Source organism: Calypte anna, chromosome 9 (genome assembly GCF_003957555.1).
Source record: "Calypte anna isolate BGI_N300 chromosome 9, bCalAnn1_v1.p, whole genome shotgun sequence".
Taxonomy (NCBI): Eukaryota; Metazoa; Chordata; class Aves; order Apodiformes; family Trochilidae; genus Calypte; species Calypte anna.
The window spans coordinates 13,568,286-13,581,891 of NC_044255.1; the positions used below are offsets into that span (position 1 = coordinate 13,568,286).

The 13,606-nt window shown below is 43.9% G+C and overlaps 1 protein-coding gene across 1 annotated transcript in view; it reads left to right on the forward strand.

The window, feature by feature from the left end:
• Positions 1 to 13,606, forward strand: part of ATP13A5 (ATPase 13A5) — a 31,970-nt gene that overhangs the window by 9,233 nt on the left and 9,131 nt on the right. Inside the window, exons 8-21 of the mRNA XM_030456020.1 lie at positions 1,056 to 1,128; positions 1,949 to 2,080; positions 2,696 to 2,866; positions 3,097 to 3,254; positions 3,509 to 3,697; positions 3,944 to 4,005; positions 6,230 to 6,380; positions 7,717 to 7,800; positions 8,866 to 9,022; positions 10,420 to 10,537; positions 11,109 to 11,233; positions 11,399 to 11,562; positions 12,145 to 12,267; positions 13,068 to 13,147. Of these exons, the coding sequence (XP_030311880.1) occupies positions 1,056 to 1,128; positions 1,949 to 2,080; positions 2,696 to 2,866; positions 3,097 to 3,254; positions 3,509 to 3,697; positions 3,944 to 4,005; positions 6,230 to 6,380; positions 7,717 to 7,800; positions 8,866 to 9,022; positions 10,420 to 10,537; positions 11,109 to 11,233; positions 11,399 to 11,562; positions 12,145 to 12,267; positions 13,068 to 13,147 (1,787 nt within the window). The remainder of the gene's footprint in view (positions 1 to 1,055; positions 1,129 to 1,948; positions 2,081 to 2,695; positions 2,867 to 3,096; positions 3,255 to 3,508; positions 3,698 to 3,943; positions 4,006 to 6,229; positions 6,381 to 7,716; positions 7,801 to 8,865; positions 9,023 to 10,419; positions 10,538 to 11,108; positions 11,234 to 11,398; positions 11,563 to 12,144; positions 12,268 to 13,067; positions 13,148 to 13,606) is intronic.

The window sequence follows — 13,606 nt, forward strand, 5'->3', positions numbered from 1 at the left end:
CAACAAGATTCAGCCCTTTGAAAAGGTTCTTGAAAAGGAAGTATAGCAAACTTCTGTGAAGTGTTGCCCAGAAGGAGGCAATAGTTTGCCCTTCCAGGAGCTGGCTTTTCTTTGAATGAACTCTGCTTTCCTCTGGGCATGTTCTCTGCATAGGTCCCAAGCCCCGAGATTTGTGGGATTTTAGGCAGTGGATGCTCAGGATGCTCTGTGCTAACGAGCACCCCTGTGCACCCCCTGCTCTACCAAGTGCTCTTATCTCAGCAAGGGCTTTTGCCAGCACAGGTGTGTTGTGCCATCATGTTTTTGTAACTCTGTGCTAGTAGGATGACTAGAACTCCCCTGTTGAACAAGCACTCAAAGCTCCTTGAGCAGACATTTGTACTTAAAGTGTTGGTGTCTGTCCTGGTATTGCAGAGCAGATATGGTCCATTTGGCTCTCTTTGGCAAGACTGGCTCTCTTGTGTGAGTGATAATTTTGGCAGGATGAATTGCAGTGTTTGGGTGCTCCAGATATTCTTTGAATTGGCTTGACATCTTCAGACAAGCAATGCTAATGAAGAAACCCACATCCAGGGATTAGCTTTTTGCAATTGCAACTTTTAAATCAAGATAAGGGTTACTCTCTAATGGCCTTGCAATGACAGTTGACTTCATCATTGTGTCAGGATATGTAATTGTCTGAATTAGATTGCAAAAACTGTCAAAGCACAGACATGCAGATAAATTAGAATTTCTGGTTTTTTTGCAGTGGAGGCTTTGTAGCATTACCCATTACTATTTGGTTGCCCTGTTGATAGCCTTCTAGAAAGGATAAAACTTTTAATCTCAAAGGAAGCCTCTACTGAGGGACTGCAGATAGCAGTATTGCAGCCAAGGAGCCAACTCTTATCCTTACTTCTAACAAGCAATGTGAAACCTGCCCTGGAGGTTTCCTGCCCTGTTGGAGCTAAACTCAGCAGTTTAGTTTCTGTGCTGTTAGCATGATCACTGAATTGTAACCTACTGCTTCACTTGAGTATTGAGTTTCAACACTGTAATTGCTTTCCCATCAACAGCAGTCAACTAAGCTGCACAACCTCGTTGAGGAGCATAACAAAGTCCAGGTCACAGTCTGCACCAAGAGTGAAGGTGAATCATTTGCATTTTGTTTTCCTCACCAGCCTGTATAATTAACTTATGTGTTGAAATGTATCAGGAATTGCACAACTCCTGTTGATTTTTAACGCTGATAAATGGGATGGGTGAGCTGCAGGGAGAGCGGGGCAGAGGGAGGTGAGGTGGGAAGGGAAGAGAAAAGTATGGTCACAGCCTGTGTGCTTGGTAATGATGCATCAGTATCATTATCATCACCATCTGTATTTAATGATACAGGTGAACCTTGTAATTTATGTTAAGAGTTAAGAACAGCTTGGAAAATTTAATTTCACAAACAAGCAACTAGATAACATCTCTGGCCTTCCAAGACCTGCTTCCCTGCTCTGTTATAGTCTACTTTCACAATCTTGTCAAATACCCTGAGAATAATTTTGAAGGAGGCTAGATATATGGCTCCCCCTGAGGTATGCACATCCTTTTCAGTGTCTCAGATCAGTGCCCATAAAATAGGGATTCTATCTATTTTTGCCTCTTAAAGATGACAAGATGGACAATTGCTAGGGTGATGGGAGATGAAAAAGGCCTTGGATGAGTGTTCTTAAAATGTTTTATGGACACCAAGAAATTGAAACTTAAGACACCCACTTGGAGAGAGATGTTTAGACAAGAGCTGGGTTTTGGGCTGTTGTTTTTTTCAGCCAGTGTTACATCTAAGAAGCACTGGTCTTCAGTCACGCAGCATAGAAGTTTAGTGATGCTGGGTGTGTGGCGTGTGCGTGTGCGTGCCTTGAGGCTTTCTCTAATTGTCCAGAACTTAACCATAAGTAAAGTTCCTTTTTCTGTTGTTCTACAGGTTGCAAAGAGCTGGAGTCTTGTTACTTAGTCCCTGGAGATATGCTTCTTTTAGATGGAAAAAAGCTCGCTCTCCCGTGTGATGCTCTCCTGATTGATGGAAGCTGCATTGTGAATGAAGGGATGCTCACAGGTGCAGCCTTGGATTTTGAAATGCTAAGGCCCTGCATGGGTTCTCTGTCAAGGAGATGTCTTTATCTGTTCTGACAGCAAACTGTTTACTATTTATTAGAACAGTGTGCAGCAGCAGATGAAAAAACTGTGGCTTGAATAATTCCATTGTCTTGGGCTTTTGAACACTGTGTAATATGCATTTCTTATCCACATTAAAAAAGAAGTATGATTAATATACTGTCAGGAGTAGAACATGAAAATACTCAAATACACTGAATATGTATTTTTTCAGTTTTGGATTGTTATCTTGCAGCAGTTCTGTTTGAGCGGGCAAAGTCAGATGTGATGGGGTCAGAGTGATATGTAAACATTAAGCCCCCACAAGGCATGAACTTGATTCAGGGGCAAACTTTGACCCCAGCTTCTTGATACAAAATGCTCAGAGAAACCATCTGATGTACTCTGCAGTGAAAACTACAAGGGCTGTCCCTATAAATCCATATGTGTAGGTATATAAGCAAGCTAATTAGTCAAGCAAGCTTTAGCACTTAAAAGCTGTTCTCACCTTCTAATATGCAGAATTGGATAGACTCTCAAATCCCCTTTAAGTGAAGCCACATCCTGCTGTTCTTAGGTGAAAGCATTCCAGTTACTAAAACCCCATTGCCCTATGTGGAGAGTCCAATGCCCTGGAAAACCCACAGCATGGAAGACTACCGCAGACACGTCCTCTTCTGTGGGACAGAAGTCATACAGACGAAGCCCACAGGCAGAGGACCAGCAAGAGCCATCGTGCTGCAGACTGGTATTACTTTTACCATTTCCTAATGAGCAGGGGGGAAGTAGCAGCCCTGGAGGCTGGTAGAAGAGCTGGTTTCTTTTCTTCAAGTCTAGCACAAGTCTCCTGTCCCTGGGAAGTGTTTGTTGCCATCTAATGGCTGATACCTGTGCAATGTTAGCTGTTTTTGAACAGCACTGATGTGATACTATGTCACTGTGTCATCTGTTCAATGTATGGCATGTGTCTTCACACAGGGTTCAATACAGCTAAAGGTGACCTGGTGAGATCCATTCTTTACCCCAAGCCAGTGAATTTCAAACTCTACAGGGATGCCTTCAAGTTCATCTTAGGCCTCTCTGCCATTGGCATGTTTGGACTCATCTACACCGTGTGTGTGTTCGTGTCCCACAAGGTATTTATTAGGGATATGTCTTTGCTGCTGCAGGTGCCAGCTCTGACCCCTTGGTTACTCAAGATCATTGGAATATTGTTCATCTCTGTAATCCAGTTTTCAGATTCCAGAAATTGGGGTGGTGGGACACCCCAATTGGGATGTCCCCAAGGACAGAGCTGGGCAGGAGGGTTGGACACCCAGAGTAGTGGCAGCAGGGCCAGGAGCCTATTCCCAAACCATCAACCCCTGTTCCTCTCTCTTGCTGTTTGCAGAAGCCAGTGGCAGATGTGGTGACTATGGCCCTCCTCCTCTTTACATTGGCTGTGCCTCCTGCTATCCCTGCTGCCTTGACAACAGGCACTGTTTATGCCCAAAGGAGGCTGAAGAAAAAGAAGATTTTCTGCATCAGCCCACAGAGGATTAATATCTGTGGACAAATCAACCTTGTCTGTTTTGACAAAGTAAGGAGCTTCCTGGGACACTGAAAGATTCTGGGGACTGCTAGGAACATGGGATATTTTTTCTCCACTCCCTCTATCCCTGCTCTAACCCAGGAGAAAAATCCTGTCCTGGTGCCCATGCAGCAGGGTCACACTGTGGGTGGAGGCTTTCCTTACCCTGCTTAGGAGCCTGGGAAGAACCTCTGGGGAATGCACAGGGGAATGAGTGGGCAATAGCAAGGTAACTAGATATGTATTTAACTTTAGACAGGCACTCTGACAGAAGATGGACTGGACCTGTGGGGCATCATCCCTTCTGAGGGAAGCAGGTAAGGAAGGATCTCATTTAGTAAGGACTAATCTCCACTGTGAACATACCGCCCAAATGTCTAGTTAGGAGGGAGGCAATTGCATAGGATATGGAGAGACAGCAACATGCAGCAAGAGATGTCTGAGTGTGTTTGGGGTCGCAGAGTGCCTTGGGTGTTCCTCTTCCCTGCTCAGCTCCTGCCCTCTGAGGAGGGCATTTGGTTACTGCTGTGGCAGGTGTGACCCCAATGATTGCTGCTAATTCAAGACAAACAAAAGTCAGCAGCAGCATGAGAGCTTTTAATTACCCTGAGGGGATTTGGAGAATATGAACAGAACAGACCTTTTCAATTATGTCATTCACAACACAGCTCAATAAATTTTGTTAATCTAGTCAATAAACCTTTGATCATTGAATGTTAGGATAATAGTCCTTCTGTTGAAATTAAGTGTTGCCTACTGTTGGATCTCATCTTCTGCTAATGCTGTGAAAAATCTGTGAGACCACAGATCAAACCTGAAAATATCAAGTGTCCCTAGGGACTCGAACGCTTGGCAGGTTCCATCTCGATTCCAGTCCTAAAGACCATTGAAATTCTTAAGAAATAGCCACCATGTAAACATTAAACTTGACAATATTCATAATTACACTATTTAATTAATGTTACTATAACACAATAACAGACCTAAGCTCTGCAGTTCTTGTTATGCTAAACTCAAAATATTAATCTTTTGCAGTGGCCAGGAACAGATCACACCCCCTGTATCTACTTCCAAGTTATCACTAGTAGTTGTTAATGTATCAGATACTTCAACACCACAGAAGTAACTGTGCCATAATGAATTATAGGATTAATGCTTTGTGAGAGGAGAAAAATCACATTCCAGATATTTCCTCAAAGGACAGAGAGAAAATTAGTATCTGATGCAAATTAATGAGAAGAAATTAATGAGTGTCAACCAATAAAATACTCTTCCAGTGGGACCAAATTGTAGGCACATGGTACAATTTCTTCTTGGCCCTTCTCCAGTGCATCAGGGAGGCCACATGGAATAGGTGCATGTTGAACAGGCTGGGAGCCTGCTAAAAGGCAGACAGCTTGCAGCAATGCCAGGGTGATTTCCACTGAGGTATCCTTGCAGGTAGCATCTGTTCACATAAGCAGCAGAATAAAACTGGACCCGTATATCCAAAGAAATTCAGGTAACCAATGTTACCCTGTAAGGTATGAAATTATAAAGCTCTCTTTGCAAGCATGCCAATCGTCCCCCAGCTGGGAGCCAGTGCTGGTGGCTACCCAACACAAGGAGGAGCTATTGCTGTCTGCATTGATCTCACTAGTCTATTTGCATAATTCCTCTTTCTTAAATGTTCACATTTTTAAACATGTAAGACTTACTGTCACTTAAGATGAACACTGCAAGGCAATGACAGTAAAGGCATTTCACTCATCTTACAAAATATCTTATTGAATGTTTAATAAGATATGTTTTCTGGCTTTATGTGATGTTTAGCAGTTTCACAGTATCTCAAAGTATTAATTAATTAATAAGCCAATTATGGCCAGGATGAGAACAAGGTATAATTTGCTGCAAACAGAACAGACTCTGCTCCAGAGGGACAATAGGTTCCGAGGTTCATTGTTCTTTTTAACATAGCTGTGAACTATTACACTGCTTGCTTCCTGTTTCATTTCACTGGACCCATGTTAGTAACAGGGGAGGCTAGTGGTGATCAAAGACAAATAAAATCTATTTAAATTTATCCGTCACATGCCAACCTGAATGGTTTTGGGCTGTGCTGTGGTCTGGCAGGTGCAGCTTGTCAGCCAGCCAGTTTGTTAAATTGAAATGTGTGTGTGTCTGTGAGAAGAGAGGACTCTGAGAAATAATTTCTATGATGAACTGTTAGAGCCCTCAACCAGCCCAGCCCATGTTCAGTCCATACTCTGCTGCTAAAAAGGCAATGAACCTTGAGGCTGCCTGAAGGAAGAAACTGTTGAGTGTTTTACTGTCTCCATTGCTTCACATCAAGTTGAATTTGTGCCAGTTAATTATTTACTAATTTTTTGCCTCCTGAATGCATCTGAATTGTTAATTTGGGCTGTAAGGACAGAATGTTGCTTGAAGTTACTGGGCTCAGCTCTACTGAAAACAGCAGAGCAGCATCTGTATGCCCTAGCTGAGGACTTGTGTCTCTGCATCCTCTTATAAGTGGTCCCACTAACCACCTGCTTTAATCAGTTTCCAGAAAATCCAGAAGTACCCATCCAGCACTCCTCTGCCCTGGGGCCCCCTGTGTGGAGCCATGGCAAGCTGTCATTCACTGGTTGCCTTGGATAAGAAGATTCAGGGAGACCCGCTGGACCTGAAAATGTTTGAGGGCACACACTGGGTAATGTGACTTGCATCCTCTGCAAACATCTAAAGCATGGACACCCCCAACCCAGCCCGTGGTGTTAAGCTCACAAGTGAAGCTCAAATACATGCCTGCAGGGGAAACCCTTTTGCAGTCCTGGTCAGAGCGTCTTGAATTTGCTCCTTTAGCTGTGCTACCTTGTGACAGATTTGCAGCACCTCAGCTGCTTTTTAAAGTCTGTAAGTCAGTTTCCTTGGGGGTGCCTGCATTAACTCTCTTAATTTGATTTGGAAACACTGGAGTATAAGGAAGCAGAGGGAGAGCCTGGTTACTGTTTTCTGGAAGCTGTTGATCAGACCACACCATTGGCCATGTGATGCAGAGAGTGCAGGTCAGCCAAGGAACACACAGGCAGGTTTTCATGCCCTTAAGCTGAAGGCTTGCTGTTATAGCAAAAGAACACCCCCATGGAGAAACTAAAGCTGGAGCCTCTAGCTGAGTGAACAGCAAGTCTCAGAGAGACCTGGGGAGGATGTGAGTGATTGAGTCTTGTGGGTTCATCCACAAGGAAGGAGAGTTTCTTGGGTGACAGTAGGATAGGAGGCCTCATCCTAGCCTGGAGGGGTTTTGGGTCTCTGCAGTTAACTGCCTCATTATCTTTTTCCTTCAACTTTTTGCTTGAGAGTGGTTAATCAGTAAATAAAACTGGTGGCAGCTCTTCCAGCAGCACTGTGGGAAGGCATCAGGCTGAGGCTTGCTCCTATGGAAGAGCAGGCAGCAGCAGAGCCACAAGACTGCAGAAGGAGACTGTGAGTCTGAACAGGGCTTGGCAGCATGTAAAATACCAAAGCTGGAGGGCTCACCCTACACTGAAAATTGCTACCCTGTTCCTGCACAGAACATCTGTGAGAGTCTTTTCAGAGCAGGAAACTGGAAGATAAAACCAGGTAGATAAGGATAATTATTTATTTTTGTATTCATAATTGATATGAATTTGAATTTCTATGGAACTTGAGAAACCAAAATTTGACACAGGGCCATGTAGGCTTCTGCTATGGACAAGGCTGCAGGGAGGGTGTCACTGACAATGAATAGGAACACGTTAGATGCCCCATCACTGGGATATTTAAGGCCAAGTTGGATAACACTTTGTGCAACCTGGTCTACTGGGAGGTGTCCCTGCCCATGCAGGAGGGTGGATCTTCATGATCTTTGATGTCCCTTCTAATCCTAAATATTCTATGATCATAGCAAAACACTTCTGCAAGTGAGTTCCAACAGTAAGGGGGAAGCATGCTGCTGCCCCTGATTTTTAACAGACAGGTGTGAAGCTAAAGAAAAAGAATGAGAAATAATACTTTTCCTTGTACAGGAGATAGATGACTCCAGCACAGCTCAGGATGGTGTTGGTGCTCTCAATAGATGCATCGTTAGACCGGGCCCAAAAGCCAGAAATGTAAGTCCAGTTCTTTCTGAGAATTATTGTTCTGTGTTTTCAGCCTGTGGTACATGCAGACTCCTAGCACACACACCGTTCATTTATCTGGGCTAGCAGTTGCAAAATGCCTTTCAACCACTCTTGCATCTTCCCCCAAAACACCCTGGAAACATAGGACCAGAAAAGCAAATTCTGATGAAAGTGGAGATGCTGCTACAAAGTGGCATCTAAAGAACTTAATTGGCCTTAAAATCCTCTCATTTCCACCTTCACTATTTGCACTAATAAAAGGCACAAGTACCTCTGAGTTTGTAAAGCTGCTGGCAAACTGAAACTACACAATCATTTTAAGTAGAAACTAATGCAGAGAAACCACACAAACAGAAGAAAGTGTGAGTTCAGCTGCAGGAGGAGGCAATGTGAGTAAGGACAGGGCATTACCCCCAGAAACATGGATATAGGGACCATATGCTGCTAATGGTCATGCAACCCCACTAGAAGATCTACCAGCACCACCCCAAAGCACAGTGTTCTTTGCTTCACTCTTTCTCTTAAGTACATTTTACAAGCTTTAAGTTTAAGTTTTGACAATTGAAAATTATTATGTTTCCAGTCCTATCCTGAAGCAGCCAGCATCCTCCTGGTGCACAGTGTGATTTCTGCTAGCAGTACCAGGAAGACAGTGCTGTAGCAACAAGGAAATCAATCTTGTTTCTAGGTTTGCTCTGTTCCCATGGTAACATCACCATAATACATCAAATTTTAGTTCCCAGGACTTTTCTAGGAATATTACATTGATATGAAGTTATTAAGAGAAAGGAGGGGAGAAAGCGGGGAAAACCAGTTAAATATAAAGAAAAGCATTGAGATTCCTGTGAATTACACGGGGAACACAGAGTTGTTGATTCCTAAGCTTGTAATGAGTGGTCTGATGCCATAGCCAGAAGGCAGCAGAATTGAAATAATCTCCTATTAATAATAAATCACCTTAGCAAGAAAGGCTTGAATGAGATGAAGCTCAGAATGGATTTGCTTTATCTAATCAATGACTCAAATAACATCTCACTTTACTGCCCCTTTCAGGTTCCTGTGGAAGGAATATTAATCCTACATCAATTCCCATTTTCTTCTGGGCTGCAGAGGATGTCTGTTGTTTCACAGAAGATTGGGGAGGAGCACTACGACCTCTACATGAAAGGAGCACCAGAAATAGTGTCCAGCTTTTGTAGACAAGAAACAGGTATAGAATTGGGACAGGACAATATTACATTGTTTATCCAGACTTAATCCAAACCAGAGCTTATGTTGGGGTATTCTAAATCCTAAAAGGCTTCCAGCACTCACTTTGCCCACTGGCCATACTGCAACAGCATGCAGACGACTCCTGTCATAAGCAAGCCTTGGTCTGGTTGAATGTCCTTAGTTAATACTACAAATGACTTTTCATTGATTGTAATTTAAAGATTCACAGTGTGAGGTTCAGCCCATGTACATCCTTCAGCTGACTTTCATCACCTGAAGATACAGTGCACAAAAAATATTATTTATCAAAATCCCCAGAGCAGATATAGGATCATGGTAATTACATGTGCCACAGCAACTGTTGTGCTGCCCAAGTTCTTTAATTCCCTGCTAATTTATTGCCCTGTAAATTCAGCATTGAGTGAGTGACCCAGCTTGCAAAAGCTTTAAATCTCAGCAATAGGAAACTTGCTGTGGACACGCAAATTACTATTATTAAGGATAATTGGTATTAATATTCAAGCTAAGACTTCTGTCCTTTCTTTGCACGTAAACACAGGGCCTTTCTTTTTTTGTATGTGACCAATTTTATAGGCCTGTACTCAAATTTGTCTGCAAACTTGAAACTCGGATCACATTCACTGGATACTTCAAAAGCATGCCATGCAAACACAATACCAATGGTTTGTGGTTCCACGGTTTGTTATTTCAGGTGGCATTGACCTCAAAACAGGTGGAAATTGTTTTGAGGACCATCAGAAAGATTTAGTTTAGAACTACGTAAGATCTAATGACACAAACCTCCAAACAAATTAACATGAACAAGAAAAATGCCTTCAAAATTATGTTCCACTTCCTCATGTTTCTAAATAGCTCCTCTTATCCTGTCTTGATTGTTTCTGTATTGATTACAGCTTAATGAATAATTGGGCACTGCACTATAAAGCTGTGATTGCAGTACATAGCGAGTAGAAAATACCGCAAAGTTAAAAGGAACTCTTTGCGTTTAGCATCATGGGAATGATTAGAGAACTGAAAATTTAGGATTTGGGAGAATTCTCACAGTAAGTCAGAAACATATAAGCCATTTCCTCAGGCACTCAGCATGTATACAGCTTTGGATAGAATTACTAAATCAGATGTTTGTTCTCTGCCCAGTAATTAGTCTTGTCTATCTGGACCTTAACTTGCATTTAAAATTATTAAACATGCAAGTGAATCACTGAAGTGAGCAGTTACACAGCCTTAGTACAGAACAACTGACTTCCATGACAACAGGCAACAGTGCTATAACTGAGGCTTCAAAGTAGCTCAAAGGACAGGCATTGAACCCCAGGAAAGGAATCCGCAATGATGCAAGAGTATAACCATGAAACATTTTCCCCCTGTAAACAGTCCCAGCTGATTTCTTAAAGGAGCTTAAGACGTACACAAGCCAAGGCTTCAGAGTCATTGCACTGGCCCATAAAGTGTTAAACCTAGGAAAGGATGTGGACCTGAGAAACCTAGAGAGGTGAGGTGTGCTGCTGAGCCCCTGGTGTCCCTCTGAGGTTGCTTTCCTATCTGCTTGTTACAACCTGCTCCAGAAATTCCCCTCCACTCCTGCCAGAGGAAGCCTTTACCATGAAGCACCTTTCTTGCAGCAGATGCTACTTACACTGCTCATTGCCTGCTTTGCTACCGCTCTTGCAGGGTTCACTGAGCTGAATTTCAGAAATCTGTTGTCAAAGGGTAAAGCAAGCTGATTGTACAGCAGTGGATTGGGACTGCAATAGAAATTCTGTATGCTGTAATCTGTGAGTTTCAGCCAGCAAGTTCCAGCAAACCCCTGTCCCTCTCTCTGCACAAACATCTCTGCTGTGTTGCTCCTTCCCAGAGCAGATCAGGAGCTTGGCTTAAGCTGCAGAAATGTTGGTGCTTGTTGAGCACTGCTTGTCTCAGTCTCACAGCAGATGTGTTTCCCTGCAAAGCAAGCGTGTTTCCCACTGAGCATGGTTTTTCTGTCAAACAAAAACCACAGGAAGAGTCTTGTTTCCTGTGCTGTCCCTGGTAAACAGCACATGTGTTTCTCTCCTTGCTCCAAGAGAGGAGGCAGAGTCTGGGCTGGCATTTCTGGGCCTCCTGGTAATGGAGAACCGCCTGAAGGAGGAGACGAAGCCGGTGCTACAGGAGCTGGCTGCTGCCCACATAAGGAGTGTCATGGTCACAGGTAAGTCCCCCCCCTGGCTCCTGCTGGAGCTGTGCTGCATCCCACAGGGTACACAGGAGAGATATTGACTCCTCCAGCATCCTCCATTGCACATCCACAGTATCTGCCTGGGATGTCACCTGGGATGGAAGATGTGAGGAGCCTGCTTCTCCACTATCCTTGCAGGGGACAACCTGCAGACAGCTGTCACAGTGGCCAGGAATGCTGGTATGATTCACGTGGGCAGCAAAGTCATCCTCATCGAAGCAAATGAACCAGAGGGCTCTGCTCCAGCTTCCATTGCTTGGCGATTGGCAGAAGACAGCAAAGCAAACACAGCTGCTGCCCCTGTAAGCACAGCCAGGGATTTTTGCTTTTGGGTGTCAGAGGGAATTAAGGAAGCTTTTAATGTCTAGTTAGTGTTTAATGCCCAGGCTCATTAGGCCTGCACTCCTTGATAGGGATTGGGAAGTAGCTCTGAGGAACAGAGGAAACCTTGGGGCTAGTTTTGTATCTACTCCAGTATATATGGGGGTGTGGTATGGACCATGTGCCAGTAAGGGAAAATAATACAATGGCTCTTTGCTTAGGTCAACATGCAAAATAACTACACAAATAACCAGCAAGGGTTTGCAGATGCAGCAGGCACTTCAGTCATGCTGGGAATGTGCAAATTAATGCAAGTATACGTACTTGTCTGTGTAACTATTTGCTGGCCCAAACTTTGGTATCTAAACTAGCAGCCTCTAGCTAACAAAGATTAGTTATGTGTGGAAACACAGCTAGAAAATCAAGTACTGCCAGGTGTAAAGCTTTACAAAAGGATGCTGTGGAAGACTGTGTCCCTGGTTGCCTGGTGGGAGGCTGATGAGGTGGAAGTGAAGTGGCATGTTATGACCTCAGTCTGAGAATAAGTGCTGTCTTTTTCCTAGGAGGTATGTGCTAATAGTGAGGAAAAGATTAACTTGGAAGGAGAAACCTGCAACTACCATTTTGCAATGAATGGAAAGTCCTATCAGATTATTATAAAGCACTTCTACAACTTGCTGCCAAAAGTAAGTTCAGAGGAAACAAAGCACTTGCTTGCTCTCCCTGTTTCATTAAGTGCAGTGGTATTCCAGCCGGAGAAAGGTGTTTGTCAGTAGCTGCAGTGTTGTCATTTCAAATTTTGGCAACTCCAGCCAGGGTCCAACTGTGTCTTGGGTTTAACCTAAACAGCTTGGTTTTGGCATCTTCTAAGGCTTCAACTGACAGGGGTGGCTGTGATGCTGTGAGCAGCTGCAAGGTGGAGTTACTCTCTGGTCACCTTCTCAATTTCAGTTTAATTAAACACATCAGCTCTAATCCCATGTACCACCTACCATAGTTGGCAATCCCTTCTCCTCAGTAGGGACATCAGAAACACAAAATACCCACATCTAGCAGCACAAATCTTTAACTTCTGTCCCCAGGTCCATAAAATAGCTGATGTGGGGACAGACTTTTGGGCTTTATACTCTCTGGATGGATTTTCAGGTAGGAGAAAGTTCAGGCTGAGCATTGTTATTGCTGCTGTCATCAACCATCTGCTCTGCACTTGAGAAACACTTGCAATGCCTTGCTGCTCTACAGGCTGCTGCAGAGCATGTGGTGATTGCTGGCTTCCAGCACCTCCTACGGAGAGGTGGGGCAGAAACCAGAGCAGGATAGATCAGATATTAGAGGAAACCTGAACCCTAAGGGTAGCAAAACCATGGCAAGGGATGGGAGATAGTATTAGGGGCTTTTATGAATGCGTAGGGAAGCCTGACCTAGCCTTGGTGCAGTGGTGGAGGCATGGATGCCTACCCCAGGCAGTCATTGCTCTTTCTTGCAGATACTAGTGAATGCAACTGTCTTTGCTAGGATGTCTCCTGGCCAGAAGTCCAGCCTCATTGAGGAGCTTCAGAAACTCAAGTAAGGTTCACTTCTGCTTTCTTTTTGAAACAAGCCAGTAACACATCTTGTTTGAAGTTTAATTGTCACAGCTAGCGCTGCTCCAGGCCCAATTTTCCAACCTTTCCTTCCTCCACACACAATCCCTGTCTGAGTCCTTTATGGCCACCTTCCTCTCAGTTCCCCTACAGGGATCCCTCTGCATCAGGAGTATCTGCAGGCTCCTGGTACCAGAAGGGAAACATTGTCTGGAATAAATTGGTAGCATTCTTTTCCCTGTTACAGCCTGTTTCAAAACTTATTCCTAATTTTGCATAGTGCAACTCTACCCCATTCTCTCCCCACATACAAATTGCCCTCTGGAAACAGCCACCACATTCTCCAGGGCTAAAATGAATATGTGATATACCTGCAGCAGTAAGCCAGCAGGTTCTCTACCATGGGATCAGCTACCTGCAAGGCTGATGTGTTTCCCTTCTT